The sequence below is a fragment of the Impatiens glandulifera genome, chromosome 4, assembly GCF_907164915.1.
Source record: "Impatiens glandulifera chromosome 4, dImpGla2.1, whole genome shotgun sequence".
NCBI lineage: Eukaryota > Viridiplantae > Streptophyta > Magnoliopsida > Ericales > Balsaminaceae > Impatiens > Impatiens glandulifera.
The window spans coordinates 59252507-59270861 of NC_061865.1; the positions used below are offsets into that span (position 1 = coordinate 59252507).

Here is an 18355-nt window from a genome sequence, read left to right on the forward strand (position 1 = left end):
TAACAGATTATTATACAATCAGATACAACTAAATCCTAAAATTATATTTTAAAAAAATAAAATAATATAGATTTTGTTTTTCAAGCCCTGACCTTTCGAAGAAAGCACCTACAAATGATGATCATACAAGCAAGAGAGAGGAGAGAGGAGAGAGAAATGAATGGTGGTGGGACAAAGAGACAAGTCGATGAAACAAGATTTTCAAAGATCTCAGAATCTCTCGGTTTAGTCTTTTTCCTATTAATAAAGCAGATTTCTCCAGATTTTCTCCAACCCTATATCTCTATTTATATTTATATATATATATATACACATCTTCATACTCCATAGCAATAGAAGAAATATTGATAGAAAGAGAAAGAAGTTTTAGTTTTACTAACCTCTTTTAAGGCAGTTGAATCACTATAACCGTCGTACCAGTAATCTGTTATGCCTGCAACAACCATGGCCGCAGTTGAATATCCGATTCACGTTTCCGATCTATCTCCGTTGAATACCGGCGAGGAGTTACATGTACTCGCCGTCGATGACAGTTACGTTGATCGGAAAGTCATCGAGCGTTTGCTCAAGGTCTCTTCCTGCAGAGGTAAATTTATAAATAAAACTTCATCCATGTAAAACTTCATCTAAATTTACAGATTATTGATGTTTGATTGAATTCTGTTCTTAATCTTATCGCAGTTACGGCAGTTGATAGCGGAAGAAGAGCATTGCAATATCTAGGTTTAGAAGGAGGAAATAACTCAGGTGGATTTGAAGGATTGAAAGTTAACTTGATAATGACTGATTATTCAATGCCTGGAATGACTGGATATGAATTACTTAAGCGAATCAAGGTTCGTTAATTTCTTCGATGAACTTGAAATTTTAACCTAAATTGCCATTGATTGATTGAATGATTGAGATCTAAATTGAATTTAACCTAAACAGGAATCGAAAGTATTGAGAGAAATACCTGTTGTGATCATGTCATCTGAGAACATCTTAACTCGAATCGATCGATGTTTAGAAGAAGGAGCGAAGGATTTTCTTCTCAAACCTGTGAAATTAGCTGATGTTAAGCGATTGAAGGATACAATCATTCAAGGACAAGACGAAGAAGAAGATGACAATGGCGATGGCGATGGCGATGGAGAAAAGGAAACATGTAATAAACGTAAACAACAAGAACAACAAGACGAAGTTATCATACCATCGCCATCATCGTCGCCGGATCTGCAAACTTCTCCATTGGCGCCATTGGCGCCATTGTTGATTCAACCTCTTTTGAAAAGAAGTAAATTAGTCTGATTCAAATTCAATTTATCCCTAGTTTTTTTTTGGTTAGTGAGAAAAGAGGTTTTTATTTTTATTTTTTATTGCAATATTTTTGCTTACACATGTAAATACATGTTTTTATCTTTATCAACTCAAACAATATTAATGGAAAAGTTTAATTATATTATTTCAAATTATTAATTTATTTTTATATTTTCTCCACTGACTAGGATTTGATTAATAATAAAAAATGAGCACTATTGAATATTAGGTTAAAAAACAGATAGATGATAAATCTTGAAGGATACAGCTATAGGTATTATATTTGACTATTGAGGAGGGGGGATCACATGAAAGAAAATAATAATAGTGAGTATCTTAATAAAGAGATTTGCTTTGGCCATAAATGTAGGAATAGAACATGCAATTAAGAAAATTCAAATAACAAGATCCATTCATATCTTTTACATTATTATTGTTTTCTTTTCAATACATTTTTTTCAAATCAGATTCTTATATGGTCCACCATATCTTTCTTTACATCTCAATATGGAAAAAAACAAGGAATTTTTAGCCTAATGTTATTATGAATGGGAATATTTAGTTTTTATTTTTTATTTTTGTTGGAATAGTTCTAATAATTAATAGGTTTTTGAAACTTTAAAATTGTTCTAGTAATTTTTTGTCCTGATTTCTCCAATACCAATCATTCCCAATTTTCGACAGAAATATTTTTTATATATCATCCTTGAAGAAGGGATTGACCTGAGGCTAAAAAAATATAAAATATTTTTTAAATTGTATAAGCATGTCAAATATTATTTTTTAAATAATAATTTCATATCATTCACCAAATATGATTATATATTTTGATTTAGCTAACTTTTTCCTATTAACAAAAATATTAGTGATATATTTCATATCATTCAACAAATATGATTCCCTTATATATTTTAATTTAGCTAACTTTTTCTTATTAACAAAAATATTAGTAATATATTTGAAAAATATTGTATATAGAGAATGACAATATTCTAATTTGTATGCATTCCAGGCGGGGTAGATTCATAAATCTCCACCCCGATCTCCATCTATCGATATCCCCTATTAATCCCGATTCTCTATTAAAACGGAAAAAATATCAAACCGTCAACATCCCGCCCTGTAGCGGGAAAATATCCCCAAAACCGATCCCAAGTCAAAGCGGGAAAAAATTGATCTTTTAATTTTTTTCGAAGTGAGAAAAATACAATCGGTTCAAATACCATCAAGACTGTTTTAGAATACCATCCCTAATCTCCAATTTCATAATTCAATATGTTTACATACTAAGATGTTATACACATTGAGAAATGGTATAAATTATTATTTTCAAAATATAGAAATAACTAAAAACACAATATAGATGCAAAATAAACAAATTTCAATATATTTATATTATTATATTATAGATAATATTCACATAGACAAAGTTTCTACATCAACACAACAAATTTATACATCTGTTGATCAAACATAAGAGAATCAGATTATTCCCAGTTTTCTCCAAAAAACACAAAACAGATGAGAAGCTAAGCTTATGAAGATCATCATTACAGTAAGAACTGTAGAACAAACCTTTCAAAATAAGAGACTTAGTTATAACTTATATATATTTTCAGTACTCACATTCAAAAGGGATGATTAAAACCTTGATACCATGCTACAAGAACGACCCAACTGGATATTCAGGCTGCCGATTCCTCCGCCATGGGAATAGGAATATTCCTTTCTGCAGCCTGGACAACGACCATCATCTTCGACAATCCTCTTATGGCAGAAAAGACACAGTCGAAAACCACATGAACAAGGATGAAAGCTTGAATCTGTTAAATCAAGATCTTCACAGCAAATAGGACAAGAAGATGGTGCAGATGATGATGATGCAATGTTGTTATTATTATGATTGTGGTTGTGATGGTTGTGGTGGTGATGATGATGGCGTTTGGAATTCATGGGAAAACTAAGTTGTTTCGAGAAAGAAGGTAGACTGTGAGGACGGAAAACATCATCAGCCTTCCATGCTCGGTTATTGTTTTGCTGAACTACTACAGGAATAACAGTTTCCAACCTAGGGTTTGAATTGTTGTTTTGAATTTCAATTCCGGGTAGAGGAACTGGTGATGAAGAAGCTAAGGCATCTGCAACTGCCTCCCAATCATCAAGACAACCATCGTTATCGTTTCCTTCTTCTTCATCTTCTCCAATCATACTCCCATTACAACTCCCTCCACTGCTACTGCTTCCACTTCCCCTGCTACTACTCGTGAAATTCGTTCCAGACATACTACTCGCACGGCTAACAGGGCTATTCGAAGGCGAATCTGAATCACTGTAATGATGAATAGACCTTATATCTAACTTCCTCGTGGATAATTCATTATCCTTCACTGTATGATCTATATCCATGATCGGTTTTCTTAATCCACTATCTGTTTCTGTTTCGATTTCTGTTACATCCTTGCATGAAATGTTCTTGCCTGAAGAAAACGTCTATCAATCATCAATGCATGTCCTAAACTAATCGGAATCATCAAAGATCTAGATCTATTTTTCCATTTACGGTTATTTTTCATTTTTTTTCAAATCATCACATAAAATTTCTATATTAATCTATAGATCATTCACATACCTCTAGATAGCCATTGTTCACGACGAGCATCAAGCTTGCATTGCTTTAATCTTGCAGACCTGTTAACCTGTAAACAAACAAACAAACGAAGACGAAGAAGAAAACCGCATCAGTTTCTCATTAACAATCCATTTCAAATGATTCCAATGCAATACGAGATGAGATTATGCAAAAAAAACAACGATCAAATCAGAAATGCAATATCCGAATCGCGAAAGAACAAATGAAGATGTTTACTCTCTTCTTCTTGGACAAATCCTTAGAACTGGATGCCGCCATGGGAATCGAAACGCTGCAGATCTTATCGGAATTCATAACGTCGATCTACAGAGATCAAATCGGAGAAACCCTAGCTTGATTGATGATGATCAGGTAATACAATACAGAGAAAAAGAGAGCCGGTAAGAAAAATAGAGAAAGAGAGAGAAAGACTGTATATGGCGATAACGGAAACAGCTAACCTTCCGCTCATATATTTTCTTATTGACAGAACTAACCCTATATCTTATCTAAGTTCCAATTTTACCCTCACGACTTCAACCTTATTTATAGCTTGACCATTACTAAAGCTGAAAATTGCCTTATTTTTTTCATTTTTATTAAAGAAAAGGATAAGCTATAAATTTATCTATTTACATTGAATATACAGTTATTAATGTAGATTTATAGTCAACTATTAATTAATTAATATTGAGATTACATTAAACTTAATTTCTCATAGGGTAGGGTATGTTTGTTTATATTTTTGAATATAAGAAATTGCACGGTTTTATTTAGAAACTTCCCTATTATCAAATGAAAAGAGACTAGATAGAACAAACCGAATCGATTATGATCTTGTTCAGATAAAACACTTGGTTATATAAAAAAGTAATGATGGGTGATAATTTTGAAGAGAAGATAATATTTTTTATTAAAAAAACTTTAAAATATATTAATATATAGAGTACTTACTCATAGAGAGCGAAAATTATTTGGTGTCATGTCGGGAGTAATGTGACAACGTGAATTTAAAAAAATGAAAATTTTCTCCTCCTATTATGTGTTGTCACATCATTTCCCGACACTAAATTCCCGCTCTTTATCATTTTTCTAATATATAATAGTAATTTTTTTTTTCTTTTGAAAGTTCATGTTTTTTAAAATAAATAATAAAAATAATAATTTAATCTATAAGATTTTAATATTTTGATTAATAAATTAAGTAATATAATAAAGGAGAGTGAAATAATATTTTTGATTTTAGTTATTCAAATAACTTAAACAATCAAGACCAATAATATAATATTATCGGAAAACGAAAAAAACAAAGACTGACATAATTTAATGTGTACATATACAATTTATCTCGACTGAAGTGTGATCAAATTCCATCATTCTGGCTCTGTTCTTCATCATCTTCATCTTCTTCTTCAGGTTCAATAGCTTACCAGATTGTAATCATTGCCACCATTTTTGTTCTGAAAGTGATATGAGCTGTTGTGATATAAGAAATGAACAACAACAACCAAAAGAGAAAAAATTAGAACACAGCTGAAAACAAAACTTCTAAAACCATTTTCATAGGTTGTTGTACCATGGGAAAAAACAGAACCAGTATAATAAAAACTATAACAAAACATAGCCTTAAGGTTTCTTCATGAATTTTAGGTTAATAGTTTGACAAGCCCATTTGGAAAAAAGTGTTTCAAACAGAATACTTTAGAGCCAAAACCGCAATTTGAAAAAAAAAAATTTACCAACCTGACGAGCAACCTGTGCAGCACGTCGAATGTCATGAGAAGACTCTGTTACTGATAAGCCAGGATCCATTTTCATCATCTCAACTGGTTCAATTTGCTTCTCAACAGCTCCATCTGAACTGCTAATAACCGTGTTAGTCTCTTTCTTTCGCTTCCTTTGAAATGTAAACCTGATCAGCCTGTTAGATACAGGTTGGTCTGTTTCTTCTGGTTCCTTTTTAGAAGGTGAAACCGAAAGTTTCTCACCACTGGTTTTGACGATTTCTGCATTACTTTCAGCAACCGGAGAGTATTTTTCAGACTGAAGATCATTGTTATTATCATTACTACAGTTTTCCTCTTTATCAGGAATACTAGCAACTACTGCTTCTCTTTCAGTTTCAGTTTCAGTAGAAGTTAAGTTTCTCTTGTATTTATTAGCACGTTTCCTTTTCCTGTATGAAGGCTTAATGGGCGACGACGACTCACACTCCTTTTCCACGTTTCCCTTGTTAATAATAGATTCTTCGGTAGTCAGTTTCTCCTCAAATGCACGTATACGCTGAGTTCGTCGAATTCTGTAAGACTCACCATCCTTCCTTCTTAGTATTATCGAGGGAAGATTACTCATGTTTGTCTTGCATACCTTAAGGATGAAGTCGGAAGCAGTTATTGATATTTCGGATTTTTGTGTTTGAGGAAGGAGCATAGGCTGAGAAGAAAGATAGTGTTGATTGGGATATGAATACGAGAGATCACTACCAAAACCATCAGCTGATTGAGAAGCAGTTATCGTAGGCCAGTGTGAAGTTTCTGAATTCGACTTTCCATCATTAAACTGATCCAATTCAGCACGTACGTTTCTGAGATCTTCTCTTAAATCTTTTACTATATCCTCCGCTTCGTGAAGTTGTGCTTCGAGTTCATCCACCTTTCTGTGTTGATTCAGTGATACACTCTCTCCTTCATTGATCTGTAAATTAAAAACAACAGTTTACTTTCAAGAGCATTCTAAAACTTCATTGATGAAGAGGCTTAACAAAATTGTTTTGTTGATGAAAACAAGAAGATAAGTTTTTTCTTACCATATCTTCAGCATTCTGGAGCTCTGTTTGAAGTTGTTTTATTTTACTCTGCTGATTCATTGATATAACCTCTGCTTCATTGACCTGAAAAAGATTTTTCTTTCAGTTCATCAGTCCATTACTCAACTGACTTTTGAAGAAAATAAAAACCGATCAAAAAGCTTCCTTCGCAAATAAAGTTAATTTGGATACATAGTACACCAAGTAGTGGTTGGAGATCTTGATTGCGCATGCAAATGATAATGGTTTAGGAAATTTTTTGTGACATAACATCTAAACAGTCTAAATATTGATGCAATAAAATTGAATCTGTGAATTAGACAACTGTAGTCCTCAGAAAGAAATAAAAAATTCTCTAAGCTGATGCAAGATGTTTGTGGGAGCATATAAGATAGTATAAAACATTGACAATTAAGAACGAATCCAGCCAGCTCACTATATGTAAATCCTTGATAAATATATATAGTAGGGCTAGTATGAACCATCTGTTCAAGTTGAGGTTTCAGACCATAATCAATCTAATAATTCCTAGGTCAACTTTCTCAGATTCATTTCTGTATATTGATGGAGTACATTAGTAACTTATAGCATAAGTAGATTTCCTTTTACAGCAAACAAAAAAACAACAATAAGGAAGAGGAACTTCTGCAGAATGTGTTATCTTGTGATGTTAATACTATTTATTTCTCCTATCTATAACACTTCCTGTTATTGAATTAGTAAATAAAAGTGTTCCTTACAAATTCAATGCTACTACACTATGGAATGGTAAATGTAATTTGAAAACCTCTATCAGCTATGTCAATTCCCATCAAGAAATAGTTCTCGAGGACTTTTACTAACGATTTTCATTTCTACATGCTTCTTGAAAGAACAATCTACAAAACATCTAGCTGATCAAACCAGTGGAAAACGGAGTTTGCTTGAAGAGAAAACGTCGAAAAAACTAAGCACAAATTGTGTTAGATAATGACTAGTCAAATTCACCAACTGAAGGAACTGTGCTTGTCCTAAGATCAACTTTATTACTTCAGTTCTATTAGACAACAACAGAAGTCCCGCAAAAAAATGAACTTTATTGATCCCATTTTCTTTTCAAGCCGTGATTAAGAACAAAATCGAAAGAACATATGCATGACCTCCAAAAAGAACCTAGGAATCTCATTATAACCTAGTTCTTCTGCCAAAACGAGAAAGCAAGAAACTGAAATACAGTATACAGAAAACACGAAACTTCAAAGTTTAAACATTTCCACATAAAATTCAATACAAAACATAAGCAGCAAGTCAAAATTCAACAAAAAAGAACAAACTTTAATCAAAACAGCAAATCAATCAACCAAAACCCCAAATAAACACGATTACTAAACCAACAGTTCTAACCTTAGAATCCGACATCTGTTTAACCAAAAGAAGCATCCGAACTCCTTGTTCTTTAACAGCATTAAGGTCATACAAATACCTTGAAGCTTTCCGCTCAGAAACCATAATTCTAGCCGCCGCCTCTTTAGCTGTATTTAGGATTATATCAGCATAAGCTTTCTTCAAAGCAATCAATCCCTAAACAATCAGAATCAACAATTTCAACTCAGAATCAAAATCAAAATCAAAAGTAAAGTATTAACAGATTAACAAAGGCGATCCTTATTCGAGTGATAAATAACGGTCTATACAGAATCAATCAACGAAGTTCAAGATGAGTTAGTTGTTGCCGGCCGGCGGATATCTCCGGCGACGGCGACGGTTTACCTCATCATCGGAGGCGTCCATTTGAGTTGGTTCGCTAATGCATCGAAGAAGAGAGAGTTGGTTTATTCTCTTTCTTTGTAGTCTGTTATGAACTGAATGTTCTGTTGATTATATTACTTTATTGCCCTTTATCAGAAGCTTTAATTACAGGATTGCTATTGTCTAACCCCCCTATGGGCGCGCGCCTTCAAGTGGCTCCCACTTAATATGACGTGGCATGTCACAAGACGACCACGTTGTTTAACCTAGCCCAGATGTTTTGTGTCTTGTTTGATTGTAAGTAGATTGACTCGATCGGTTATATTCTATCAACACGTACGATATAAGACTATCGAATTGACTCGGTTGTACTCTATCAAAACCTACAACGTAAGACTATCGAACTTACTCGGTTTTACCTATCAAAATGTACAACATAACACTATGTCGAAATGACTCTATTGGTTATACTCTATCAAAATCTACAACATAAAACTCTATCGAACTTACTCGGTTTTACCTATCAAAATGTACAACATAAAACTTTATCGAATTGACTCGAGTTTTACTCTAGGAAGACATACTATATAAATCCAATGGATTGAATTATAATAAAACATTATAACTGACATAACATATCTTTTTAGGATGTTTTTGGGTTAAGTTATTTTAAATATACAATATATAAGATTATAATATATTGGTTTTATTATATTCATACCATATATTCAATCAATCAAATATTTTTCAATTTGATATAGGGTTTAGATAATTCAGGTCAAATTAACCTCTACTTCAATTGGTCAATATTATTCTCATCATCCTTCATTTAAATTATTAATTAAAATATTAAATATAAATTTAATAAATAACTCTCAAATAATGCAAATTTTAATAATCTATAACTTTGCTAGTATAATTTGGTTGGTTTTCTTTAGTAGCCTTGATAAAAAAACATCAAGACATTGACATTGTTTGATTTAAATTTTGAAAAAAATATATTTTTATATAAAGAATTAAAACTAGTAATATTAATAATAAAATTATTTTAATTAATGTAATTATTGAAAATAGAGTGAAATTATATAAAATTATGTTAGAATTATTTTTAAAAAATCACAAACTATATATTTTTTTATTAATTTAAGCCTTGAATTAACTAGCAATTCAATAATTCATAACCCAAAATCAATAATTTAATTTAAAATATATATGTTTAAGATAAATGAAAAGGTTTGATTATATAATATAAATAATTAATTAACAAGAGAATTTAAAATTCAGTTAATAAATAAAAAGTCGTGTCTATTCGGTCAAAGGAGAGAGAAAAAACAAAAACAAGAGGAGATACGTTGTTATCGACCGTTAATTCAGGTAAAAAGAAGTTGGTTCCTTCTAAACCATTATTAGAAGAAGAATCAGTAAATTTCAACCCATAAAGACTTTCTCTCTCTTGTTCCTCCTCCTTCGACAAAAATAAGGTAACAATAATAATAATAAAAAAAAAGACATATTTCCTCTTCATAGTGAAAACGAGACGGATCGTGATCTGCCGGGACCTTACAATCCCCACATGGTCATGATCTGTCTCTTCACTCATCTATCTTCATTCATAAACACTTTCAATTCCCATTCAAATAAGAACATGACCAGTAGTAATTCTCTCAAGCTTTTCATCCAACGGGAGCTAGGCGCTTTCCCTCATTTCGTAATCTACGCTATTCTCGAGTGGTTTTTAATTGTCATCCTTTTCCTTGACGGGTTCCTCGCGTTTTTCTCTAACGAATTCGCGAAGTTCTTCGAATTGCACATCCCCTGTGTCCTCTGTTCTCGTGTTGAACATGTCTTGGTTCATCAGGGTATGAATTCGTATTATAATAGTATCATATGTGAACATCATAAGAAGGATGTGTCTTCTCTTGCTTATTGTCATGTTCATCGGAATCTGTCTGATATTCGCACTATGTGCGAGGGATGTCTGCTTTCTTTCGCGAGGGAGAAAGAACCTGATACCGAATCGAAGTTTATTCGAACGGTTGTTGCGGATAATTCGGTTGATGGGGATGTTAGGTGTTCTTGCTGTGGAGAGTTGATGAAATTGAGAACTGTGTCTAAGGGGATGACTCGAATAGGAAGCTCGGTTCATCAGATGCAGATGCCGTTGTCTCCTCGATCTCCTCGGTCGCAGGTGTTTGGACCGAGAAACGAAGATGGACGACCTCTTCAACTTCAATTGAAGTTCATGTCGGGTAATGATTCGGGCATTCTCGACGAGGAATACATCGTTTTGGGCACAGACAAACCAGGTATATATATGTGTTTACAACATTGTTTCATCTTTCGATTGTCTTATCGTAACTCATGTTTCAGGTAGAGAAATCAATCAATATGACGTTAACGAAGAAATGAAAACCCCGGGTTACTCGAGAGGGAACAAATTCTTCGGAGTCCCGTTGGATTCGTCGACTCCGAGACTGAGCAGTCGGTCTATAAGGAAATCGCCCTTAGAGAAAACGGATTTCTTATTAGAATCCAACGACCTAAATCCGGGAAACAACGAGGAAAACGATTCCATTTTGAGCCGTCTGAGAAAACAAGTACGTTTGGATCAAAAGAACATATCGGATCTAACCTCGGAACTCGAAGAGGAAAGAAGCGCGTCCGATATCGCGACGAACAATGCCATGGCCATGATCACGAGGCTACAAGCCGAGAAAGCTTCGGTTCAGATGGAAGCTTCGCAGTACCAGAGAATGATGGAGGAACAAGCTCAATACGATCAAGAAGCGATTCAAATGTTGAGGGATATATTGATGAAGAGAGGCGATGAGATGAAGAACGTGGAGGCTGAACTCGAAAATTATAGGTACAAATTCGGGATTATTGAAAAAGATGACGAATTCGACGCTATCGATGATTACCAAGAATTTAACTCTCGTACCTATTCGTTCGTTAGCGAAAGGTACGAGTGCGAAACCCCGATTGAGAGATCCAACCATGTCGGAGATGAAGAATATTCTCCGAGATGCGATGATGATTTGGAAGAAGAAGAAGAAAGGGGAGTAACCGGTTTGGAAGAAGAAGAAAGGGGAGTAACCGGTTTGGAAGAAGAAGAAAGGGGAGTAACCGACGAGGAATCGTCGCCTTCTGGTTTAGAAGCCGATCAAAGGTCTCAACTTCTAGGACTGTTGACGGTTCTTGAAAAGAAAATGTACCTAACTGCTAACGAAGAAGAGTTGGAGTTGGTTTCTTCTCAACCCAACTCGGAAATGGGTAATCATCTTCTCGTTTAGGCCTACATTTTTGTCGTCTTTGTCCTCGTCGTCATCTCGACAAGTATTAGGTAATAATAATACAAGGGACACTGCAAAAAGGGTAGTTTTGTCCTTTTTGTTCTGATTGCTCTTCTAGGTTAAGCCATTCTTGTAAAGAAGAGGCTTTTGTCTCCTTCCAATCATTAGAAACTATGGTATTTTTGGATATACTCTCTTATTTATTGATCAAAGGTATCTTATTTATCTCCTTTCTATGATTATATGATGCAAAATAAGAAATGAAAACATCATTAGAACGACTCAAAAGGAAACCTAATTCGAAATTCGAAAATAACACAATCTTTCACTTACAATATGTTGCTAGTTAAAAGAAGGATTATAGTACAAAGAAACTCCATAGTTCCTTCCCCAATTCATTGTTTAAAACCCCTGTAAATTAAAAGGAAACAGAATTTGATTACAATAGACAGAAAACCCGCAGTTTAACTCATAATCGTGATCATCGAATCGAACATAGATGGGCGCGGGTTTTAAAAAAAAGAAGAGAAGGTTATATATCTTTCACTTACAAAATGTGTTGCTAGTTAAAAGAAGGATTATAGTACAAAGAACAAAAAGGGAACACCAAAAGAACTCCATAATTCTTACCCCAATTCACTGTGTTTTGCTGTTTTTTTTTTTAATTCTAGGGTTCTTAAAAAATCTACATAAGAAATGACAAACCTGACCTGGATAGTAGTGTGTTCTAGAGGTTATTATCCTTATCTTCATCTTTCGTTAAGCTGGGACCCACATCATCGAATCCAAAACCTGGAGCCAGCTCGTTCAGGTCAAGAAATCGTCGATTGCTCCCATCGCCATCTGGGCTGCTGCTCGATTTAGCCAATGGTTTGTTTTCGCCTTCTTCCTCTTCTTCCCCAGCAGTTATAACCGTTTGTTGGTCAGGAAGAGGCTCGTCAACTTCCATTTCATTGTTACCTTCAGAGAACTCTTCGTCAGAAACGTTCTGTTTCTGCGGTTTTGTTGATTCAGCTTCAGAATCAGACAGCTCATACTGTTTATAGTCGATACGATTCCTCGTGGACCTTCTACTACGTCTTAACCCTGTTTTTTGAAAGCCCCCAAACGATTTTAACTTCATTTCCCTCCTAGTACTTCGGACTGGCAAATGTTTTCTGTATCTACGAGGCTCATCACTGTCCTCGCTGATACTTAAGGAATTATCGGGTTCTTCTTCTTCGTCATCATCTTCTTCATCTGCGTTTTCTTCATCGTGATACTCTTCGTCGCCTTCAGAACTGCTCGATATTTTCTTCTTCTGTTTGCGTTGCCTCAAGTATTCTTCGTCGTACACAGCCTCTCCAACTATGTCATCGTCGCTATCGAAGTCTGCTTCGTTTTCGGAAATCGCATCGACGTAATCCTTTACTGAATAGCGTTGAGGCCTCTGTCTTCTTCTCTGATTGCTGCATCAGGGAATAATCAGTTCATGTAAGTAAGCTATGAATCACTTAACTAAGTAATACGATAAGAGGGTACAAAAGACAACTTTAACCCCTGTAAAATTACTGAAACGATAATTCTACATTTTATCAAATCAACTTACCTACCTACATACAGTTCAGATATTTTTATTTGGTTTATTCAAGTAGCCTTGCATGGTGAAGAGTTATTTGGTTTTAATTTGTATCGCATTATCAATCTCTTCATTCAAATCATCATATATCAAATCAACTTACCTACCTAAAATTCAGATACTTTTATTTGGTTTATTCAACATTTATTTGATGAAGGGTTATTTAGTTTTAATAAAATAAAACTGTATCCGAGATTATCAGTCACTTAATTCAAATCATCATCTAAAATATTAAATACCCTTACTGTATTTTTAACACTTCAAAATATTTAATACAAAGGATAATTTAGTCATTTAACCCAAATAATCTCCTTTTTCATCGAACAAGATTCTTCCAAAAATCTTAATTATTTTGGGAAAAAACCTACATCAAACAAGCTCTTAATTAACTCGGAACTTCAAAAAATTATGTTTTCAGTTTTATCAACACACACTAAGGTTCCAAACTGAACGAAGGCCAAGATACCTGAGATCAGTCGTCTCGGTTGCTATGTCTTCATCAACTTCATCTTGATCGAGTGACATTGGAGATGGCACCTCAAAAGAATCTAGTTGAGGATGTTGTGAAGGCCCGTTGTTCCACTTTCCATTTGCAGAATCATCGAGTTTCAAACCGACTTCTTTTCTGTCAGTAGGTTCTGGCGAAGGTTGTTTCCTTCTGATTCATGATAAACATTGAGACACAATGAGAGTGTGTTACATAAAATGGTATACAATGAGTGTATCAGATATGTAAGGATGAAAGACTTACTTGGTTATTTTGATAGCCTCATTGATTGATCTGTCATAGTCATCTGCAATATAAGAAAGTCGACACAAATTATACACGAATATTACAAGATCAAAAAATTCAACATGATTCTTATGCTCACCGAATGTGTATGTAACAGGTTTTCTATCACGAAGAGAGCGTCCCGCAGCAAACCCATCCATAGTAGTCATCATATTATCAAGGAGAAGAGCTTGTCTCTGTTGCTTCTTCAACAGCTTTTCTTTCCTCTGTACAAATTATGGTACACATGCACAAATAAGCCTCAAAAGTCAAAACCTAAACTAACGGTGCGTTTGATCAAAGTGAAAATCAAGTGTTTATTGATGAATGAGTTAAGTCACTAAAAATAAATTCTGAATAAACTAGATAAAAATATCTAAATTTTCTTTTTCAATACTTGGTATGTAAATTGATTTTTAACATACCAAATTAGTCAGAATTTTCAGCTTAATTTGAACTGAATCTAAATCTAAATCTAAACAGTTGAGTGTTTTTTAATAAAAACTATCAAATGAACTTAATTCAATAAGCACTTAATCATTTAAGAATTTAGACATAAAAAATCGCATGCCAGGAAGAACAATTTTATTTCTTTTCAGACATAATAAGTATGGGAGAAGACTTGTCGCACCAAAATTAGCATTCAACAATAATATACAGTCAGATACCTTATGAACCTTCTCAATCTCAGGAAGCATGTCAATCTTCAGTTTCTTTCCAAGCGATGCTTCTGTTCTGTTTTTACTTTCAAAAAGTTTATCCTATAAAAAATGTACAAACGCATAAGAGAACAAGAACAAAAACCCAGAATCTATACATTTCAGGAAATTAACAAAAGGAGAAAAAATTAATATACAAAGCACACTGTATTTGGAATTCTCTCTATACTTTTCACGTGTTAACCCTAGACAGTTATATACAAGAAAACAAAAGAATCATGAACACTGATGTTGGTTGATCATCATTTTCCCTTTAATTAGTTTAACTCGGAAAGTTTTTTTGTTTCAGGACAGACAGTGTTTACTTACAGAAACATCCTGAAATTCATCAAAATTAGTTGCAACTGTTTCCCAGTTGTAACAAGAATTAGCTATAGGAGGCACACTCTTTCCTTTCCCTTTCTTCACCTCCACTTTTCGTATTTCACGATATAATCGATGACCAATAATGTCATCGCCTTCATACCTGCATATCAGATACATCTATCAGGTATCAATTATACTCGTTATAGAATGAAAAGACTAAGAACGTGAATATCTTCGGTGATAAATACAATTTTAACAAAAATAGGAAAAATTGAAATGCAGAACCACCTTACCAATAGGAGATTCCATACGAATCACCGCCAACTCGTTCCTTACGAAACGATGAAAGTTGAGCACCATGTTTAATTGAATCCTCTATGTAGTTCCGAATATCTTCTTGCTGCAACATAAGAGGAAAAATAGTTAATACTTTGACCTAACAAAATAATAAAAAGGATCAATATGTGTGCGGATTTTGAAAGTTACTAATAAGGTCTTCAAGATTATTTTTCGTAACACAATGATAAATGAAGGCAGAGTTCCTAACATAATTTATCAGTTTATCTAAATAACTAAGTGCTTATTTGAATTAATTTATTTGACAACTGTTAAATAAAAGAACATTTGGATTAAACTCAAATTAATTCAGAGATATGGCTTGATTTGGTAAGCTATGCATGCCTTAACTCGTTATGTGTCTAACAGACAACTTTAACCCCTCAAAATTAATCAAATAACATCAATATAAGGGTATTCTTTAATGACTTTCCTAGTTTCCTGATATTAACTCGACGTGTTATCAAAGCAACTTGCATAAAAAGTACTTCAAATTTGAATATTTTCATTTGGTTTATTCAGCATTTATTTTTCAGGCACTTAAAATTCAGTCAATAACCTTAATTTCAGTTTTATCAAATGTACCCGAAGTCTTCTAGTCAAGGATAAAGCAGTAAAAGCATACGTAGGCAAAAAACATCAACGAATCATCTAAACTACATAATAAACACTAAAAGAGATGCATACTAATGCTGGCTAATCTAGAGGAAAAGGATTGGAGTCTGAAAAGTAATCAAAGTTAGATACAAGGTTCAAAGAAAATGAAGAGACTAAGAATAGAGCAAAAATGTAAACCCCTAAAGCACATACCTCAACACGAATATCACACAAGGCTTTCAAGATCAAAACCCTAATGCTAGGATCAAGAGCACTGTACGTGTCAATCTCAGCCCTGCAAATAACAAGATAAATCAATGCAGATGTTAGCTCCATTTTGCATCACCATTTGAAAACATTTTTCTGTCAAATATCTCATATGGACGTGGATCCATATGAGATTTCAAATTCATAAACTTATCGGTGGTTTCTCATCTATATCCGGATTCAGATCCAAAAACAGTAAATGTTTCCAAATAGGCACAATTGTGTATCAAGAATACTCACCCATGAGATGCAACAATTGGAATGTCCCCTTCTGCCACCTATAAAGAGCAAACTTACAATAAGCTATTATCAAATAAAACGCAATAAGGTTAAGAAGAGATACGAATCAGAATACGACAAAAAACCCCTACCCATTGCCACCAATCTCTCAACTTTCTGCATAGTACAGTAACCCATGTATTATGACCAAGTGCCATTCGAGTAATAGGAGGAATTGCCTTCACAAGAGGAAGAAAAAACCAAGATCAATCATATCATTAAGCTTCTCTTAACAAACATGGAAAAACCCTAATTCCATAAAAGCATATACCTTCAACAAAGGTATATGTATAGCACCCAAAGTACTGTTTGGCATAATCAAAGCTGTTTCAAGTTCCTCAGCAGAGAATTCCACTTTAATGTTTAAAAGAGGCCTAAAAACCTGACAAATACATGAACCAGTTTAGCAAGAACCCTAAATAAGACACCAGTCAAAAACAAAACTTTAACAAGCTCACATTCATAAAATTAAGAATTGAAGCAAGTTCCCACATAGACCGAAGATCCCACCGCGCCTGCTGCGACGGAGGAGGCTCAGCAAGGAGAGGCGTAATTATCTTGCATTGAGGTGTTTGAGGAGGCGGTGGAGGTGAAGACGATTCTTCTCTCCCACGAAATCGTTCCTTCTTCACAGATTTCTTCTTTCTTTCAGCTGCATCTGCCGCCACAACAGCTTGAACCCTTGCTTGTGCCCTAGCCGTACAAGCACGAGAAGGTCGTTCCTTTCTAACTAAAAAACTATTATTGATGATGCTAGTATTGTTAGTCGTTTTCTCTGGGTTGTTATTGATTGTGGGTTCGCCATTGTTGATGTGATTAGAGTGTTCTTGTTCTTCTTCTTCTTCAACTGTTACTTCATTTGGTGAAGAGCCACCTGCGTGGATCGACGTTGATGGCTCTCCAGAAGACATAGCTGAGTCTTGATCGGTAGTGTGAATAGTGGGTATCAATGGGTTACATTAGAGTCTCGATCAAAGGAGGTTTTTTGTAGGATTTTAGACGAAGAAAATGGGGTTTCGAATGAGAAGGAATTGTGAGTGCTTCTTGTTGTATATATCTGTATCTATCTATATCGCTTTCTCTGGTTGAACTTGATGATGATGATAGAGAGAATCGAGGGAAGAAGAAAGGGGGGAGAAAGACGACTTGCAATGACAGACAAAGATCGCAAATTTATGTGAAATTGATTTTATCATTTAGGTAAAGATAATTATTTTTTTATTTTATTTATTTATAAAATTAATGTCAATTTTGATTTTAATTAATTCTCAATTAAATTATATATTCACACTAATATAGTCTTGAAATATTTTAAATATAATACTTTTTCAATTAAACACAATTTTTTAAACTTTATTCATAATGTTTTTACATTTTAATAAAAAAATAAAAATGAAAACATATAGTTATCAATGTTTAAGTTGTTTTTAAATAAAAGATGAATTATAGAAAGTTAAATTATTATTATAATATTGATGTTTTATTATATTATTGAAATATTATATGAAAACCTGTGATTTGAACTGTTCAATCCAAGGTTTGATGTGCTGTGCAAAAAATTAATTATTCTGTTTTTATTTAACTTTTGTATGGTATAATAATTTAGTATGTACTCTAAATTAATTAAAAGATAGTGGATTATAAAATAATTTTAAAATTTTAGATTTTGTTTGGAGTGGGTTTTTTGAAAAATTTTATTATTTAAA

General features: G+C 33.6%; 5 protein-coding genes across 5 annotated transcripts; 2 read left to right on the top strand and 3 right to left on the bottom strand.

Moving 5' to 3' along the window:
• Positions 1-334: 334 nt before the first annotated feature.
• On the top strand, positions 335-1355 carry LOC124935897 (two-component response regulator ARR5-like). The gene is made up of 3 exons (XM_047476331.1): positions 335-586; positions 682-836; positions 931-1355. Exons 1-3 carry the CDS (start codon positions 430-432, stop codon positions 1288-1290), a joined length of 672 nt encoding a protein of 223 aa, XP_047332287.1. The 5' UTR covers positions 335-429; the 3' UTR covers positions 1291-1355.
• Positions 1356-2663: 1308 nt separating this feature from the next.
• Positions 2664-4357, bottom strand: LOC124936079. Its single transcript, XM_047476535.1, has 3 exons — positions 4166-4357; positions 3929-3995; positions 2664-3776 (listed from the first exon to the last, which is right to left on the bottom strand). Exons 1-3 carry the CDS (start codon positions 4241-4243, stop codon positions 2941-2943), a joined length of 981 nt encoding a protein of 326 aa, XP_047332491.1. The 5' UTR covers positions 4244-4357; the 3' UTR covers positions 2664-2940.
• Positions 4358-5153: 796 nt separating this feature from the next.
• On the bottom strand, positions 5154-8580 carry LOC124936313. The gene is made up of 5 exons (XM_047476801.1): positions 8484-8580; positions 8118-8294; positions 6735-6818; positions 5672-6622; positions 5154-5404 (listed from the first exon to the last, which is right to left on the bottom strand). Exons 1-5 carry the CDS (start codon positions 8502-8504, stop codon positions 5369-5371), a joined length of 1269 nt encoding a protein of 422 aa, XP_047332757.1. The 5' UTR covers positions 8505-8580; the 3' UTR covers positions 5154-5368.
• A 1410-nt stretch (positions 8581-9990) lies between these two features.
• LOC124935569 (probable myosin-binding protein 5) lies at positions 9991-12145 on the top strand. Its single transcript, XM_047475995.1, has 2 exons — positions 9991-10768; positions 10833-12145. Exons 1-2 carry the CDS (start codon positions 10036-10038, stop codon positions 11753-11755), a joined length of 1656 nt encoding a protein of 551 aa, XP_047331951.1. The 5' UTR covers positions 9991-10035; the 3' UTR covers positions 11756-12145.
• An 88-nt stretch (positions 12146-12233) lies between these two features.
• On the bottom strand, positions 12234-17788 carry LOC124934138 (DDT domain-containing protein DDR4-like). The gene is made up of 12 exons (XM_047474618.1): positions 17108-17788; positions 16921-17031; positions 16742-16828; positions 16611-16648; positions 16317-16398; positions 15464-15570; positions 15174-15330; positions 14814-14906; positions 14246-14372; positions 14125-14167; positions 13840-14031; positions 12234-13203 (listed from the first exon to the last, which is right to left on the bottom strand). The coding sequence occupies exons 1-12, from the start codon at positions 17558-17560 to the stop codon at positions 12483-12485; spliced, it is 2211 nt and encodes a 736-aa protein (XP_047330574.1). The 5' UTR covers positions 17561-17788; the 3' UTR covers positions 12234-12482.
• Between the last annotated feature and the right edge of the window lie 567 nt (positions 17789-18355).

What these genes read in the sequence shown, in the direction of transcription:
- LOC124936313 (XM_047476801.1), bottom strand. Translation starts at nt 8,504, where the DNA reads ATGGACGCCTCCGATGATGAG. An exon ending in TGGACGCCTCCGATGATGAG is followed by an intron (nt 8,295 to 8,483) that starts GTAAACCGTCGC and finishes CTGATTGTTTAG; the next exon opens with GGATTGATTGCTTTGAAGAA. An exon ending in CTGCACAGGTTGCTCGTCAG is followed by an intron (nt 5,405 to 5,671) that starts GTTGGTAAATTT and finishes ATATCACAACAG; the next exon opens with CTCATATCACTTTCAGAACA.
- LOC124934138 (XM_047474618.1), bottom strand. Translation starts at nt 17,560, where the DNA reads ATGTCTTCTGGAGAGCCATCAACGTCGATCCACGCAGGTGGCTCTTCA. An exon ending in TACATATACCTTTGTTGAAG is followed by an intron (nt 16,829 to 16,920) that starts GTATATGCTTTT and finishes CCTCTTGTGAAG; the next exon opens with GCAATTCCTCCTATTACTCG. An exon ending in ACCGAGACGACTGATCTCAG is followed by an intron (nt 13,204 to 13,839) that starts GTATCTTGGCCT and finishes TCCCTGATGCAG; the next exon opens with CAATCAGAGAAGAAGACAGA.
- LOC124936079 (XM_047476535.1), bottom strand. Translation starts at nt 4,243, where the DNA reads ATGAATTCCGATAAGATCTGCAGCGTTTCGATTCCCATGGCGGCATCC. An exon ending in ATTTGTCCAAGAAGAAGAGA is followed by an intron (nt 3,996 to 4,165) that starts GTAAACATCTTC and finishes GTTTGTTTACAG; the next exon opens with GTTAACAGGTCTGCAAGATT. An exon ending in TGAACAATGGCTATCTAGAG is followed by an intron (nt 3,777 to 3,928) that starts GTATGTGAATGA and finishes CGTTTTCTTCAG; the next exon opens with GCAAGAACATTTCATGCAAG.
- LOC124935569 (XM_047475995.1), top strand. Translation starts at nt 10,036, where the DNA reads ATGGTCATGATCTGTCTCTTCACTCATCTATCTTCATTCATAAACACT. An exon ending in TTTGGGCACAGACAAACCAG is followed by an intron (nt 10,769 to 10,832) that starts GTATATATATGT and finishes CTCATGTTTCAG; the next exon opens with GTAGAGAAATCAATCAATAT.
- LOC124935897 (XM_047476331.1), top strand. Translation starts at nt 430, where the DNA reads ATGCCTGCAACAACCATGGCCGCAGTTGAATATCCGATTCACGTTTCC. An exon ending in CAAGGTCTCTTCCTGCAGAG is followed by an intron (nt 587 to 681) that starts GTAAATTTATAA and finishes ATCTTATCGCAG; the next exon opens with TTACGGCAGTTGATAGCGGA. An exon ending in AATTACTTAAGCGAATCAAG is followed by an intron (nt 837 to 930) that starts GTTCGTTAATTT and finishes TAACCTAAACAG; the next exon opens with GAATCGAAAGTATTGAGAGA.